The sequence below is a fragment of the Thalassophryne amazonica genome, chromosome 2 (assembly GCF_902500255.1).
Source record: "Thalassophryne amazonica chromosome 2, fThaAma1.1, whole genome shotgun sequence".
Classification (NCBI taxonomy): Eukaryota; Metazoa; Chordata; class Actinopteri; order Batrachoidiformes; family Batrachoididae; genus Thalassophryne; species Thalassophryne amazonica.
This window is the reverse complement of record NC_047104.1, coordinates 141,578,794-141,596,277: the sequence shown is the minus strand read 5'-3', so window position 1 is coordinate 141,596,277 and position 17,484 is coordinate 141,578,794. Positions and strand designations below refer to the sequence as shown.

The 17,484-nt window shown below is 41.1% G+C and overlaps 1 protein-coding gene across 2 annotated transcripts in view; it reads left to right on the top strand.

The window, feature by feature from the left end:
- Positions 1-15,214, top strand: part of mapk6 (mitogen-activated protein kinase 6) — a 51,544-nt gene extending 36,330 nt beyond the window's left edge. For both annotated transcript variants that reach the window (XM_034195093.1, XM_034195089.1), the window contains exons 4-8: positions 7,537-7,681; positions 12,629-12,793; positions 12,885-13,080; positions 13,263-13,380; positions 13,814-15,214. In XM_034195093.1, the coding sequence (XP_034050984.1) occupies positions 7,537-7,681; positions 12,629-12,793; positions 12,885-13,080; positions 13,263-13,380; positions 13,814-14,911 (1,722 nt within the window). In that variant the 3' untranslated portion in view covers positions 14,912-15,214. The remainder of the gene's footprint in view (positions 1-7,536; positions 7,682-12,628; positions 12,794-12,884; positions 13,081-13,262; positions 13,381-13,813) is intronic.
- Positions 15,215-17,484: the final 2,270 nt, after the last annotated feature.

Here is a 17,484-nt window from a genome sequence, read left to right as displayed (position 1 = left end):
CTGGAGTGCAGTATGAACTAGACATGCAGACATTACAGTGTTTTTTGCTTTTTGCTGCTTTAACACATGATGCTGACATTACCCTGTAATGCCGTACTCCCAAAGGTAAAGTGGCTTCACAGCAGGAAGCAGAGGACACGGTTCCTGGAGGTATCGCATCTATTTATAGTCTACTGATATGTGTGGCTGTAGAACATACAAACCTATTAGCTGGACTTTTCCATTGGCTGACAAGATTAAACACTGCTGAGTACATGTTAACATGACCTAAAAAAAAAAGCAGAAACAACTTCACACTCAGCCACAAAGTTAAATAATGACCCACAAATGTGCTTGTTAGTTGATCCTAATGACAACAAATAATGGTAAAACCTTAATAATATTGATTTGTTTTTGAAGATCCATACCAGAATGCATGTTTTTCCTTCCTTTTTTTTCCATTTGCAGGATGTTTAACCTTAACAGGTTAACATAACTTAATTCTGTCTATTTGAGTTTCACTACCACCAGGCATGAAAACAATTCCAAAGTAAATGCTGAGTGGAAATTATTTGTTTATTTTCTCCTTTAAATTTTGGAACCTCCACGTCTGTAATGCACTATTGTACTTTAGTGCCACAAGAAATACATTGTAATCTTGTTTGTCTTTTGGCTGCCCCTGGTTCAGGGTCTCTGCAGCAGCTCCAGTACAGATTCTCGTTGTGATTTAGCACAAGTTTGTCTCTGGATGCCCTTCCTGATGGAACTCCAGTTCTACACAGAGAAACATGCAGCCATTGGTCTTCCCAGGCAATCTTAGGCCAATCTGTTTCACATCTGAGATCTGATGGAATCATGTGTGTACAAAGCAGAATGTGTTATTAGCAGTGTTATAGCTATAATAATAAAATGTTGATTTTTGTCTTTATAGTTTACTACAGGTTTTTGGTTACAAAGTGTCATTGTAGCCCCTCAGAAGGCCTGCATTGTCTGCCTCTTTCTATCACCTTGGTTTAGTTCAAGGAAATTGCAGTCAGTGGAATATGGTGACGTAGTTCTGGGAATTCCACCGATGTTCTAGCAGTGAGGCAGTCTGACGTTCACACGTGGCTCGGAGTGGCGATTGGCTGTTGAGGCAGTAGTAACAGTGAGTCATGTGGTTTCCTGGCAAAGCGTCTTTCAAAGCCTTCCATGTTGCATAAACCACTGTGAGGCATTTACACATACTTTATTTTCCATGATTGTACACAAATGCAATGGTTTAGTGCTCCAATCAGCTTTGAGTTTGATGTTAGGAAGGCTTTTTTATTTGTGTTGTCAGGAAGAAGAGTTTCTCACAGTTGTGTGACTGTAAACACCTACCCATTTTTACAGCACTCCCACACTGACACCAGGCCCCACTATGTGCCCCCCCCCCCCCCCCACACACACACACACACACACGCACACCTCTGTATAAGCAGAAACCACCCCCATTGGGGAAAGTACTGATACAGATTGTTGAAAAGGACAGTTTGCTTGTCTGGAGTTCGCTTTTTTGTGTGGAATGATGTTATAGGCAGTTCTGTTTCAGTGTGTGTAATAACTACACTTTATTTGTATGTACCTTTTTACAGTGGAAAGTTTTCAGACACAAACATGCAGGCAGGCCCATGTAAATGGATGATTATAGCCCTGAGCTGTGTTCTTTTTGTAACAATAGTCTAGGCCTGCTTGCGTTTAAAACTTCTCAGGTTTCTCCACAAAATGTGTACATAATGCAGAACAGGCGCTACCTTTTTTGTCATGCTTTCTGAAAATAAATTTAATGGTAAAGTGGTCTTTCTCAAATCTATTCTAAGTAGCTGTACTTAATAGCTTCTGTTATCATGTCAAATCTTATTCAAAATTAGGGAAAATCCTACCGAGAGCCACCTGCCAATGTATGTATTCTGAAACAAGTCCTACATGGTCAATAATTTGATTCAAAACCTGAATCTGTTCATGAGTTAAATTATTTATATGCCTTTGAATTTTGCGACTCGTCTAATTTCAAATACGAGCCAGCAGGACGCATAATAACCGGTAATCTTAGAATAATTGAGAACAGGAAGCTTAGAAAATTACTAACTTAGTAAAGGACCATCATTTAGAGAACAAAAATTAATTGGGACACAAACCTCATAATAGTAAAAAAACTAAACAAAAAAAAAGCCATTAAGGATTACAAAAAACATTGGGCTAAAAAAGAAAAAGTAGATACTAGAACATTGGACGAATGGGAAGGTAGAGTATTGGAGTTCAAATTAAGATAGACTTAGGAAAAAAGGAAAAATCCATATAAAAAAAACATGTACTGTCAGACAAGGTTTAAACCTACCATCCCTGGTTCTCAAGACTGGGCACCTAAGTGGCTCTACTCTACTCTTCCATTTTACTCTTCCTTTTTAGATATTTAGATATACCTTAGTATACTAGCATAGTTCCACCTTAGAATTGGAATATAATATATAAGATATATCTTACTGAATTTTCATGGCACCAGTTGCCGAATTTTTGTCAAACAGAACTAGACCTATTTCATGCTTTCAGTGTCGGCTGGTCACTGGATGGAATCACTGGGGGCAAGTTTACTTTAACAGCTTCTCTGTCCTGTTAGCATGGTGGGTGTGAGGGAGCAGCTGGCTGCATGTTATTTGAATAACGTCCTTTCTAAATAAAGTACTGTCCTCCTGTGACCCTCAGTTTCTGTTGTAGGCAACAAGCTGCTGGTTACTACTGCACTTTTTTTTTAATAACTTGTGCCGTTAAGTTTTAAATATGACACTCATAGTTAATCCTTCTTAGATTTGTCTTGTGTTTACTGCATAATGGTTAAGAGTTCTGTTTTTGTCTAAACTTTCCATTGTGAGAATGAACATCTTTCTGCTGAACTGATACTCGAGGCAAGCCTAATGTGGTGGCTCAAGATCAAGAATTCACAAGCAGTCATTGAGTTTCTGCTCTCCTTATAGTCGTGCATTTCCTTTGCTGTTTCTGTGCATTGATGTGGGATTATTACTCAAAACTAGGGCTGCAACAAACGATTATTTGGGTAATCGATTAATCTGATGGGGTTTCGACACGATTAATCGTATTAGCGGGGAATTTAAAAAAAAAATGTGCCAGGGAAACAATTTTTCTCTCCTTCCATCACTTTATTTAACAGTAAGTCCCTTCGGCTGCTCCCTTGTTTGCACTCGGGGTCGCCATAGCAAATCCAAGGTGGATCTGCATGTTCAATTGGCACAGGTTTTACGCTGGATGCCCTTCCTGATGCAACTCCACATTACATGGAGAAAGGTGGCGGGGGTGGGATTTGAAACCGGAACCTTCTGCACTGAAACCAAGCACATTAACCACTTGGCCACCACCCCCTTTATCACTTTATTTAACAACAGAACATTATTTGAAAACTTAAAATACTTGAAAATCAACAAATTGTCAAATGTCCCTTGGCTGTTGAAATATAAAATAATAAAGAATAAAACAGTTTATAATAAAGAACAAAAATAATTATTTCAAATGGCATTGCTTTATCAAAGTGCTGAGTTGCCATAAAACAACATTGAAACATATAACACTCAACAAAAATATAAATGCAACACTTTTGGTTTTGCTCCCATTTTGTATGAGATGAACTCAAAGATCTAAAACTTTTTCCACATACACAATATCACCATTTCCCTCAAATATTGTTCACAAACCAGTCTAAATCTGTGATAGTGAGCACTTCTCCTTCGCTGAGATAATCCATCCCACCTCACAGGTGTGCCACACCAAGATGCTGATTAGACACAGTGATTAGTGCACAGGTGTGCCTTAGACTGCCCACAATAAAAGGCCACTCTGAAAGGTGCAGTTTTATCACACAGCACAATGCCACAGATGTCGCAAGATTTGAGGGAGCGTGCAATTGGCATGCTGACAGCAGAAATGTCAACCAGAGCTGTTGCTCATGTATTGAATGTTCATTTCTCTACCATAAGCCGTCTCCAAAGGCGTTTCAGAGAATTTAGCAGTACATCCAACCAGCCTCACAACCGCAGACCACGTGTAACCACACCAACCCAGGACCTTCACATCCAGCATGTTCACCTCCAAGATCATCTGAGACCAGCCACTCGGACAGCTGCTGAAAAAATCGGTTTGCATAACCAAAGAATTTCTGCACAAACTGTCAGAAACCATCTCAGGGAAGCTCATCTGCATGCTCGTCGTCCTCATCGGGGTCTCGACCTGACGCCAGTTAGTCGTCGTAACCGACTTGAGTGGGCAAATGCTCACATTCGCTGGCGTTTGGCACGTTGGAGAGGTGTTCTCTTCACGGATGAATCCCGGTTCACACTGTCCAGGGCAGATGGCAGACAGCGTGTGTGGCGTCGTGTGGGTGAGCGGTTTTCTGATGTCAATGTTGTGGATCGAGTGGCCCATGGTGGCGGTGGGGTTATGGTATGGGCAGGCGTCTGTTATGGATGAAGAACACAGGTGCATTTTATTGATGGCATTTTGAATGCACAGAGATGCCGTGACGAGATCCCGAGGCCCATTGTTGTGCCATACATCCAAGAACATCACCTTATGTTGCAGCAGGATAATGCACGACCCCATGTTGCAAGGATCTGTACACAATTCTTGGAAGCTGAAAATGTCGCAGTTCTTGCATGGCCGGCATACTCACCGGACATGTCACCCATTGAGCATGTTTGGGATGCTCTGGACCGGCGTATACGACAGCGTGTACCAGTTCCTGCCAATATCCAGCAACTTCGCACAGCCATTGAAGAGGAGTGGACCAACATTCCACAACTGACAACCTGATCAACTCTATGCGAAGGAGATGTGTTGCACTGCATGAGGCAAATGGTGGTCACACCAGATACTGACTGGTATCCCCCCCCCAATAAAACAAAACTGCACCTTTCAGAGTGGCCTTTTATTGTGGGCAGTCTAAGGCACACCTGTGCACTAATCATGGTGTCTAATCAGCATCTTGGTATGGCACACCTGTGAGGTGGGATGGATTATCTCAGAAAAGAAGTGCTCACTATCACAGATTTAGACTGGTTTGTGAACAATATTTGAGGGAAATGGTGATATTGTGTATGTGGAAAAAGTTTTAGATCTTTGAGTTCATCTCATACAAAATGGGAGCAAAACCAAAAGTGTTGCGTTTATATTTTTGTTGAGTGTACGTATATGGTGAAAAAAGAGGTATTTTATTGCTGCAAATGAGCAATTAGCATAACCAGTTAACCATAAAACCTAAATCAAAAACTGTAGCCTGACTCATATGTGCAACATTCTCTGTATAACTTGTAAACTGTGTGGTCATTTCACAATGACATGTGACTCATCCCACATATACTATTTCTCTCTCTCACACACACCGTATTTGAGCAAACTTTGGAAACATGAAGACTTTCAACAGTAAAATAAAGCCTATAAATGAATTTCTGGAGCTATACATCCAGAAGGAGCTCGTTTTATGTGAAGACTTTGACAGAGTTTTTTTTCCGCTGCAGCGTCTGCGGGGTGGGGGGGGGGGGCAGCCACTTCTGCACAAACAGCCTGGCTGAATTTTTAAAAACGACCTGAGAGCACGGCAGAGTGTGACGGCGCTGTCAGAACACTGATGGCGTGGCGTCGTTGTTCCACTGTCTGGGGAGAGCTCGGTGTTATCATGTTTTCCGATTGTCCGCTGCGTAGAGTGTGGCAGGAAAAACCGAAGACACTTTCTCGCGAGGTGCGAGAAGGATTTAAACGTTTTAAACCAAGAAAAAAAAAACACCACTTGTCCGGTCGGACAACAATTTAGAGCTATTACTTGATCACATTTTACACTTGTCCCGGACAATCGGACAAGCATTAATGTCGATGGTAGGACTTTGACAACATTAATAAAAAACTGTTGGTGCTGTTACTGTTCTTTCTTTTTCTCACCCTCTGAGACTATATAAAATGAAACTTAATCCAGATCACCTCCAAAATTTAATGGAGTCTTTCATGGCCTAATATGTATCCGTGGTGAAAATTTGGTGAGAATCTGTGAAGTAGTTTTGACGTAATCCTTCAGACTATATAAAATGAAACTTAATCCAGATCACCTCCAAAATTTAATGGAGTCTTTCATGGCCTAATATGTATCTGTGGTGAAAATTCTGTCAAAATCCGTACCGTAGTTTTGATGCAATCCTGCTAACACACAGACAAATAATGCAGGTGATTTTATTACGTCCTTGGCTGACGTAAAAAGTCATCTACTGTACAGCGTGTCATGTTGGGCATGTCTTTTGACTTACACTAGTGTGTTTATCCTGGAAATGGAAGCTGGGCTGCAGATCATATGACTCTGCATATATAAAAAAAAAAGAAAAGAAAAAAAAAATCCACTGTTGGCAAACCTGTGCCATGTTGCTGTAGCTGACTCCAGTTTGAAACATGAAGGGTCCTTATAGCTAAAGGTCGGGCTGGACTGATTTGTCTTGATGCCTGTTTATCTTGGATCTGAGACATTAAGGATAGTGGCCCACTTTGTGTCTGAGCTGGAATGTTCACTGAATGCACTTCATACCCTCAACTCCAAGGCAGATTAAGCCGGTCATAAAGTTCAGAGTCCGTCGCCTGCGGTATTGGCCTTACGCAATGGCCTGACACTCATTTCAGGCTAAACTAAATCTTTCTGAGAATGCTGCGAGGCCTGCGGCATACACGATGACATGTCCCACATTTGCAAAGATCATAAAATTAATTTGCTGGTGTCCGAGAACAATATTGAACACTTTGTCAGGAAGTGTGTGTGTTTTGTGTGTTGGTATGGAACATACGGGCGAATAGATTACCAGTTTGTCTAATGGCTACCTGGACAGATGGAGTTACACAAGCTTAGACGGCATGTGAACTACATGCTCATCAAGAAAAGGTAGACTTCATGATAGCTGACATCAGGCAGTTGTGGCTGAATTAGGTTCGAAACATCTCAGTAGTGAGCTGACCATTTTGGAGGAGAGGGGGAGTAGGCCGGGTGTCGTTTTACCACTAGCCCGTCCCTGTGTGCACACAGGTCAGTTTCCTTTGTGTTCATAGTGCGACTGTCCCATGACTGCTCAGATAGCCTGCATGTTGTTCCTGAGCATGGACATTATCAGTTTTGTGTGTGTGTGGGGCGGTGGGGGATTATCCTTCTCTCTCAGACTGCTGACAGTACTGCACGTGTCTCATGACCTTTCATCCACCTTTCTTTTTTTTTTTTTTTTTTTTTTTTTTAATCTGGGCTCTTGTGCTGCATATGTAATAGTGAGATGCAGGTCCGTCAAGAAGACAAGGCTGAAGTTATGAAGTCCTGCATGTTCTCAGGTGTCTGTCACCAGCAATAATACAGAGCAAAAGGGGAACCTTTATAAATGGATGCTATTCATATTTGGGAAAGTGCAAAGTTTTTACCTTTTTTAGTCTTGAGGCAAATTTAGGTTATAAAATGTGACAAAATGCATATCAAACCATGAGTATTTGTATTTGATTGTGTTTTTGATGTCACAGGGTCATCTTTCTGAAGGCCTGGTGACCAAATGGTACAGATCTCCCCACCTGTTGCTCTCTCCTAACAACTACACCAAAGCTATCGACATGTGGGCCGCTGGCTGCATCTTTGCTGAGATGTTGACGGGGAAAACGCTTTTTGCAGGTAAATGATCAGTTTTCTGTACATCTGAGTCGGTGTAACATCTCACAAAAATATGAGTAGGTACTTTTTAAAGGTTAGTCGAATGAGGCTAAATTAACAGTGCGTCTTGATTTGTGTAACATGATCATTGGTATTTGCGCTCAAAGGTTTTTGCCAGTAAATTGTGCGTGTGAACACAACTGCAGCAAGCTCGTTTGCTTAAATCAGTTGAATTGAACACTGCAAACGAGAAGTGCTGTTATTAGTTTTTATATGAACACCTAAATATATCCTTGTCATTTGGTTGGTGGTTTATATGTCACATGATATTGGCTATTCATCCCATTTGCAATTTTGGTTCCACTTACTGTGCAATTTTGGTTCCATACGTTTTCTACCATTGCACATCGCAACTACCTACTTAACGTTAAAACACGGTGGTGGTGCGTAGTTTAAAAACAAACATGGCATTTGTTTTGGTGACAGACAATGAGTTGAACGAGCTTATTAAGGGTGCTCATTCTTCTAAGACAAAAAACAAATCCACTACGCCGGAAACTGTATGGAGGCATTTGCAGTATTCGCTGGGATGTGTCTAGCTGAAGAAGTCCTGTCTGATGAAGAGCTTGACAAATGTTTTTCCGCTGGACCGAGGAAAGCAGTCTGTACACGAAAGAGGTTAATGCACGGCATCAGGTACAGACTACATTGTCATTTTAAGACCGTGAGAGATGTTAATGCTACCAAAGCTGATAAGTTTAATTTTGGATTGGGTTGGTTTGATATTTAAAGTTCATGTTGGACTATTTGGAACCTCTTGACCTCAAAGAACCAGTGAGGCACACCAAAATGTAAGTCCCTTTTCTCTTGTTTATAAATTAATAATATAATGTAATGCTAAAATACCCTCGGCCGTGTAAGCCTTGTGTTCTTTATAATTTGCAGTTTAATTAATTATTAAGATCCTATTCTTATGTACAATTTGTACATGTTCAATAAAGCCCTTCTATCTATCAGTCAATCAATCAAAACAATATTTACATTTTAACGGTGTCTGCAGGAGGCTTTTTGTGTGCACATATATAAGCTTTTGGCAAGAACGGAAGTTGTGCAAATCAAGGAATATTTGTATATCAGTCTGTGCATTTTCAGGTATTAATAAGATCCATAGAAGTTTTGTGTTGGCGTGCACGCTAATGTCCATGAATTGTTTTGTAATTCAGTTCAGAGGCGTTATTAGGTTCCATAAATGGCAGTTGCAGTTTTAGAAGTGTTTATTTCTCCCTAGCATTTACATAATGTATGAGAGAGGTGTTATTTGTAGCCAAAAAAAAAAAAACAGCAAAGTTACCACGTAGCAACAGCAGGAAGCGATGTCACCACGCTAAGGCCCGCTAAATGTTTTGTAAATCCTTCCAGAGATGTTATTAGGTTACAAAAATAGCATTTTCAGTTTTAGAAGTGTTTATTTCTCCCTAGCGTTTACATAATATATGAGAAAGGTGTTATTTGTAGCCAAAAACAAAGTGAAGTTAGCACCTAAGGACACCAGGAAGCAACGTCACCGTGCTAATGTTCGTGAGATCAAGTGACGTGACCACACTAACATCCGTAAGATCATGCCATAAAATGAATGTGACATTTTAACGTCTTAAAATAGGTCAAGGTTGGCCATCTTTGAATGTGTCCAAGATCTGTGTCCCAAGAATGTTCCCTGTGAATCTGAAGACTCTGGCAGTAATTGAACTGGACTTGTGCTGTACATCAGGGCTATTCAACTGGCGGGCCAGAACCGGGCCTTTAAGTTTGGACCGGCCGTGGCCCATTTACCCATAAATATTAATAAATACATGATAAAAAGCTGCTACAAAGCACATTCGGCATTTTACGCCACTTTGTGGTGCTTTGCGTCACGTTGAATCCTTTACGGCACATCAGCACTGTTTCCGAACAGCCCCACCTCACGTGAAGGCATTGCGGGCACTTGAACAGTTGGTGGCGGTAATGTACCGTATTGGTTTGCAAACCGCCAATAAACTCGAATGAAGAAGACAACAGGGCACATTCAAAGGAGAAGAGAAGTGAAGTTGACAACGAAAATAGAAGATTTAATAATGACTGGACTGATGAATATGTGCACGTAGAAAATGCTGACGGCAATCCTATGTGCCTGCTGTGTTTTGACTTGCTCGGTGAATAAAGAATATAACATGCAGAAGCACTTCATTATGACTCACTCCCGTTTTGACAGTGAATATCCACCGGATTCTAATGCTCATCAAATAAAAATAAAAGGACTTAATATGAACTACAAGTGAAGCACTGCAATCTTCTCCCGTAGATGCACTCTGCAACAGAAGACAATACCAGCATCCCTGCGTGTTGCGGGTTCTTGCTAAAACGAAAATGCTGACTCCGAAACAGTGAAAGAATGCATATTAGCTGCCGTCGATGAGCTGGTAGCGCACAAGCTAAAACAGCAGGTAATGTCTTCAATCAAGTCAATCCCTCTGTCAGATACAACAGCTGCAAGACGACTGGATGTTTTAGCCACAGACGTTTTCGAGACTCTTCTAACTCAGTTGAAGAAAGCTGAATTCATGTCGCTGGCTGTGGATGAGTCAACTGACAGCTCCAATACAGCACAACTTTGTTTGTATGTGCGGTTTTTCAATGGTGATTGTTTCAAGGAGGATCTGTTGGGCCTAATTCCACTGGAAGGACAAACAGGGGAAATAATTTTCCAAAAGCTTATTGCTATTTTAAAGACAATGGACTGGACCTGGAGCGTATTAACCTGCTGGTTACAGATGGAGCTCCTTCGATGGCAGGAAGGGTCAAAGGACTGTCTGCACGACTGTCTGCTGTTGCACCAAAACTACAGTCTGTCCACTGTCTCGTTCACCAGAGTGTCCTCTCAGCTTAGTGGTGAGTTGAAAAGTACCATGGACTCTGATTGCTGCAGGGAACTTTATCAGAGCAACATCCAGTCATCAGCACAGGTTGTTTCGCAGACTACTTGTTGATATGTCAGCTGAGCACTCTGACCTACTTTTACACAACGTCAGGTGGTCTGTGAACTGAGGGAGGAAATTATCACCTTTCTATGTGAATGCAAGCACAAGAAAGCTGAAACATTTCTGACAAAAATGCGAGATGAGAAATTTGTCTCAGAAATGTGCTTTTTAAGTGATATCATGCATCATTTGAATGGTCTGAGTCTTCGGGCGAGGGATAAAACATTGGCGGCTGTGGTTGAAAAGCTGACTGCTTTTATAAAAAATAGACATTTTCGCATGTGATCTTAACAGGCTGCTGCACTTTCTCACACTCAGTGACTTCATTAGTATATACTTTTGATGTTCTGTTAAATAAAAAGGGAAAAAGAAATGTCTCAATTGTACATCCGAGAGTAATAGTACAGGTCACGAGAATGTCCGGCCCACAGATCATAGTATTCTGACAAATTTGGCCCCCGGAAAAATATAGTTGAATAGCCCTGCTGTACATGGACGGATGCCAGGTCTTCGCAATACCCCATGGCCATATGTTGGCCTCGGGTGAAACTATCCAATGACAAGGATCTATTTTAGGAGTTCTGTAAAACAAATCATGTTTTTTTTTGTTTTTTTTTTTTTTGTTTTTTTTTCATGCAATGGAAATATTTCATGTGGTGAAAGATGAAATGTTTCAGATGAACATTTCATCTTTCACCTCATGAAATATTCTTACCATTGCTTCAATATAAAAACATTTCATTATTTGTACAACCCCTGGCAATAATTATGGAATCACCGGCCTCGGAGGATGTTCATTCAGTGGTTTAATTTTGTAGAAAAAAAGCACATCAGACATGACACAAAACTAAAGTCATTTCAAATGGCAACTTTCTGGCTTTAAGAAACACTATAAGAAATCAGGAAAAATAATTGTGGCAGTCAGTAACGGTTACTTTTTTAGACCAAGCAGAGGGAAAAAAAATATGGAATCACTCAATTCTGAGGAAATTTGAAATGACTTTAGTTTTGTGTCATGTCTGTGATCTGCTTTTTTTTCCTACAAAATTAAACAACTGAATGAACATCCTCTGAGGCCGGTGATTCCATAATTTTTTGCCAGGGGTTGTATAATAGCTCTATCAACACCCAGAATGGTCTATTTTGCAATGGTCTCTCTTGAACGTTACTTGCTCTGCTTCATTGCACAAATTCATCTGTGGTTTAGTGCCATTTATTTTGGCCATGATGGCACTTTTTTTCTTTTTTTTTTCTTTTTTTTTTTAAAGCCAGAAATTGTGAAAGTCTTTTCAATAATTACCTCCACCAAGGAGTTAATGTTTTCAGTGCGGTTTGTCTGTCTGTGTTAGCAGGATTACACAAAAACTTTTTTTTAACTTGGAAGTGTGGGTTATAGGCCAGTGAAGATTCCATTTGTTTTTGTAGCGGATCTACTTAAAGGGGAAAATCCAGGAAATTTTTTGTCTTTAACGTTGCATGATAGGGGCACCTTCATGAATATCTCAAGAGATAATGCACATATGGGCATTAAAACAGCCATATGTAGAATGCTAATATCTACATGATCTTAAAAGATGGATAAAAATATTGAAAAATGCTGGATTTGGCAATGCTAAAGAAAGGGGAGAAAAAATTCCTGTGCCTGCTTTCTAAATTGGATCTGCTACAAATGTTAATGGTCCTTTGCATAGCTTCAAGAAAAATCACTTCAGTGTTCTTGTGTAATCCTGTTAACATTTGTTTAATAATTAAAGATAGGCGAGTGCTGCCGAAGGTACGTGCCTTGCCTACTCTGTTTTTTGTTTTGTTTAGTTTTTTTTCCTTCCCAATGATCCTGTTCCCAATCAGATGTGTACAAAGTTCTAGCCTCCTGCTGAGTGTTAATGTTTGCATTTGTGACCTGTTGGGTAACTGACGTGCGTTCCTCTTGACTCCTGTCTGTTTGCTTCAGGAGCTCATGAATTGGAGCAGATGCAGTTGATTTTGGAGTCCATCCCAGTACTACGAGATGAAGACCGACAGGAACTCCACACTGTCATCCCCGTCTTCATACATAATGATATGTCCAAGCCCCACACTCCGCTGGCCAAGCTGCTGCCTGACGTCAGCCCTCAGGGTGGGTTAACTGCCCCCGCCCTCATCTCTAAGATGTCTGTTATTATCATCTTGTTTCCTACTTGTTCTCACGAACAACTTCCTCTCTGCAGCTCTTGATTTTCTGGAGAAGATCTTGACCTTTAACCCCATGGACCGTTTGACTGCTGAAGAAGCCCTGGCCCACCCCTACATGGCTGACTACTCCTTCCCCCTGGATGAGCCTGTCTCTCTACACCCCTTCCACATTGAGGATGAGGTAGACGACATCCTCCTCATGGACCAGAGCCACAGCCACACCTATGACAGGTATATGCTGGACCACCGAACACCTGCTCTGGGGGGCAGGAGTGGTCTTATATACACTTTTCTTTGTTCCTTCTATGTTTGACCTCAGTTTCAGTTGTTGCATTTGCTCTTTCTCTGTTTTCTGGTGGAGTTTGTTGGCTCGCGTGTATCTTTGGGGAATGACGTTGGTTGTTCCGTCACAGGTATCATGACAGCCAGATGTCAGAGGCTGACTGGAACCTGCACAGCACCCACGACCCAGATGAAGTTCAGGTTGACCCCAGGGCCCTCTCTGATGTAACAGACGATGAGGTGGTCCAGGTGTGTTTCTTAAAATGTCCCATATACTTTTAGACTCGGGATTATTCTCTTCTACTCTTTCACTGTGTGAACTAGATTGACTACTGGTGGAGGGTTTGCTCCAAAATATCAGAACAGCTTAATTACTTAATTGGCTTTATGGTAGATGCATCACAAAATTATCATTCAGTGTGTTGTATTTTCCAGAGTATATTGCACTTTTTTCTGTATTAACAGTGCTTTTAAGATGATTTTACATTTATTACTGGCATTTATTTTATTTAGTGAGCTGATTCCTGGGAAAATGATTACTAACAAACATGGATTTTTCAAGTTGTACCACAGTATTAACTGGCAAGTTATACTATGGAAAATACTGGGGCCTCCACCCAAAGTGGACAGGTGTGTAGTATGAGATCAAAAAGTTTAAGTGGTGACTGCTCTGTGTTTTTAGGTGGATCCACGCAAATATTGTGATGTCGATCGGGAGAAGTTCCTCGATGAGCCATCTTTTGACTGCTCATCTGTGTTCTCCCAAGACCGCTCCTGGCAGGACGAGCATCACGAGAACAAATACTGCGATTTGCAGTGCAGTCACACATGTAACTACAAGATCGTGTCTCCCTCTTACCTGGACAACCTCATATGGAGGGAAACTGAAGTTAACCACTACTATGAGCCCAAACTCATCATTGACCTTTCCAACTGGAAAGAGCAGCAGAACAAGGAGAGAGCTGACCGCAAGGCCAAGACCAAGTGTGAGAAGAATGGGCTGGTGAAGGCGCAGATTGCACTGCAGGAAGTGGAGAATACTCAGAGTCTGGTGGAGAAGTACAAAGAGCAGGAGAAATACCAAACGCAGCCCCCAAGCCAGCAGAACCAAGGCTTTGACTTTGACTCCTTCATTGCCAGCACCATTAAACTGAGCCTGCAGCCAGATCCCTGTCAGGAGGTGGCTCTGCTGAATGATGTGGGCCTCTTGAATGAGCTCAACTTCTCAGTCTCTCAGCTGGAGGTTCCTCGCTCAGGCTCCATGTCAAAGTCCATAAGTCAGGAGAAGGAAGAGAAGTGTCTGGTTAACCTTGCCCAGCTCGGAGGAGGGGGGTTCGGGGTTGTCGGTGGGGACAGAGTCTGGCCGGCTTGCCCGTGGGAGAACTTTGGCTGTGGTGAGCAGGTTGTGGAGAACGGCTGCTTGATAGACGAAGCTTGCTGGGACATCCGCAAAGAGGACCACTTCCAGAAGGAGAGCACCTACACCAGCTACCTGGACCGCCTGTTCAGTCGGAAGGAAGAGGAGGTGGGAGACCCAGTGGCCGGCCCAGAGTCTGATCCCTCAGAGGGGGGAGAGAGAGATCTGGATGAAAGCTTCCTCAGCAGGAACACGGAGATCGTGTTTAATATGCAGCTGGACTCTCTGGCCCTGCCGGGGTTTGACGGCACCGACGACTTGCCTCTCAAGTCCATCCAGACGCCTTTTAGCCCCTGTCCTGTCAAATGCTCACCACAGATTGCCCACAAAACATACAGCAACATCATCAAACATCTTAATTAGAATATTGCTCACAGTGCAAAATTTAAGCAGTTCTATTTTTTTGATATGGTAAATATTATACTTGAATCATTTCATAACTTTTTATTACGGTTATGTTTTAAAAATTTTTTTTTTTTTTTTTTTAATGCGTTAGGACGGGTGATTTCTTATATTGGAAGAGTTTTTGTCATCACTCTGAGCCTTGATCACCAGGCCTTCATGGGTCATTGTGTATGGGGCTTCATTGCTGGACTGGCACGTCATTCACACACTTGAGTACTGTAGATGAAAGGAGGAGCTGGAAGATAAGTGGAGAGGATCCGTGATAACAGCTGTAAGGTTTTCACTGGGTTCAATGAAAGGAAACATTGGACATAATGTGTCTGAAGGCTTTGAAAATGGCATCAGCCTTTTGGAGGGTGGGACATACAAAAACAGAAGGGGTTGGGGTGGAGATAGGTGGCTTTGTTTGTTTTGACTTTGTAACATTTTTCCCCAAAGAAGGCTTCCTTAATAACCCTTTCATACTGTAAATCTAACACGTGATGCCAGCAGCAGCCATTATTGTAGACGTTGATGTAAATGTGTTATCTACCTCAAGGTAACAGCTGCGAGAGGCGCTCGAAGCCGCACTAGTGCTTTACACACACAACCATCCTCGTACCATGAAGTGGTCACCCACAGTAAATTTCTCACTTTAGCATTTGACATAGTGAGGTATTTCAGTAACCGTTATTTATTTCTAGTAGATGTGTGATATTTATTTCATCAAAAATGTGTTATTTCAATGTGATTATTGAAGATTGAGGAATTGGACGGGCGTCCATTTTCGTTTCGGCAGTAATTGGCGAGCAGGTTTTTTGTTTTCGTGGTGAGTGAAGAATCATCTGTTTTGTTGTAACAGGTTGAAGCTTTCCAATTCCATCATATTATCCTCATGGATATTATTCTTTGTGTTGATTTTTATTTGTAGGTGCATTCTGTCTTTAAAAATGCTTTATGGTATAAAGAAGCACCTAAAAGTCTTAATTTTTTTTTTTTTTATCTAAATGTAAACAGTTGCGTGCATGGAGACAGGAGGAGGTACGTTTAAAGTAAAGTTAATGGTGAGTATACTGTCCATCAGTTTTAATTGTACGTTTTTATAAAAATTTCCATTTACTTCCCCCCAGGCAGGCATGATGAATTAGGTTAAGGTGTAGCATGTAGAACACTTGAAGACTTTTTTTTTTTTCTTTGTAATCATTGGTTCCCCTGTTCTACAAAAAATTATAAATAAAATTACTGGCAAAGAGGTGACTGTTTCCTTTCTTTCTTGCTCTTTAAGACGCTCTGTTCATTCATTTTACAGACCTGACAGTCTGTGGATGACACACCCATAAGATGTTTGCTATAATCACCTTAGTTTACTTTCAATGGCTAATAAACTGTAGCTTATACCACCACCATGATAAACTATATGTTCTTACCATAACTGACAATTTAGGAGCAGAATGTCTTTGGGCAGCTTTGAGCTGGAGATGCTTAACTAGTGCTATGCACAGTACAAGTTTAACAGAGTATTCAGTAAGTTAGAACAACATAATGAAGTCTGTGCATGCAAAAGTTTGTAAAGCTACATCAGTCTTGGATACATCGGATCACAAATGAGGTGGATTTTGAAGATCTGCAAAATACGAAAGATTGAAAATGATATGAAAGGCACCAGAGGGCTGATGTGTACCCTGCATGCTCCACATCACAATCTAAATCTAGAGGTAAATATACATGTGCCTGTGATGGTGGATTTTGACTGACTTCGTATGGTCATACATACCAATCACAAATACATGCTTTAGATCATCCATCTAGGCTTCTTGGTTGTAGAGATATGCTTGTCCTTGTCCCACTGATCATGAATTATTTCACTGAGAATACAAAGATGTGTTCACCTCTACAACCCCTGGCAAAAATTACGGAATTACCAGCCTCGGAGGATGTTCATTCAGTTGTTTAATTTTGTAGAAAAAAGCAGATCACAGACATGACACAAAACTAAAGTCATTTCAATATATATAAAAAAAATTGATTTCAAATGGCAACTTTCTGGCTTTCAGAAACGCTATAAGACTAAAACTAACACCTGCATCAAATCAGATCTGCTCATTAGTCTGCATCTAAAAAGGAGTGATCACACCTTGGAGAGTTGTTGCACCAAGTGGACTGACATGAATCATGGATCCAACACGAGAGATGTCAATTGAAACAAAGGAGAGGATTTCGAACTCTTAAGAGGGTAAATCATCACGCAATGTTGCAAAAGATGTTGGTTGTTCAGTCAGCTGTGTCTAAACTCTGGACCAAATACAAACATGGGAAGGTTGTTAAAGGCAAACATACTGGTAGACCAAGGAAGACATCAAAGCGTCAAGACAGAAAACAAAGCAATATGTCTCAAAAATCGAAAATGCACAACAAAACAAATGAACGAATAGGAGGAAACTGGAGTCAATGTCTGTGACTGAACTGTAAGAAACCGCCTAAAGGAAATGGGATTTACATACAGAAAAGCTAAACGAAAGCCATCATTAACACCTAAACAGGAAAAAACAAGG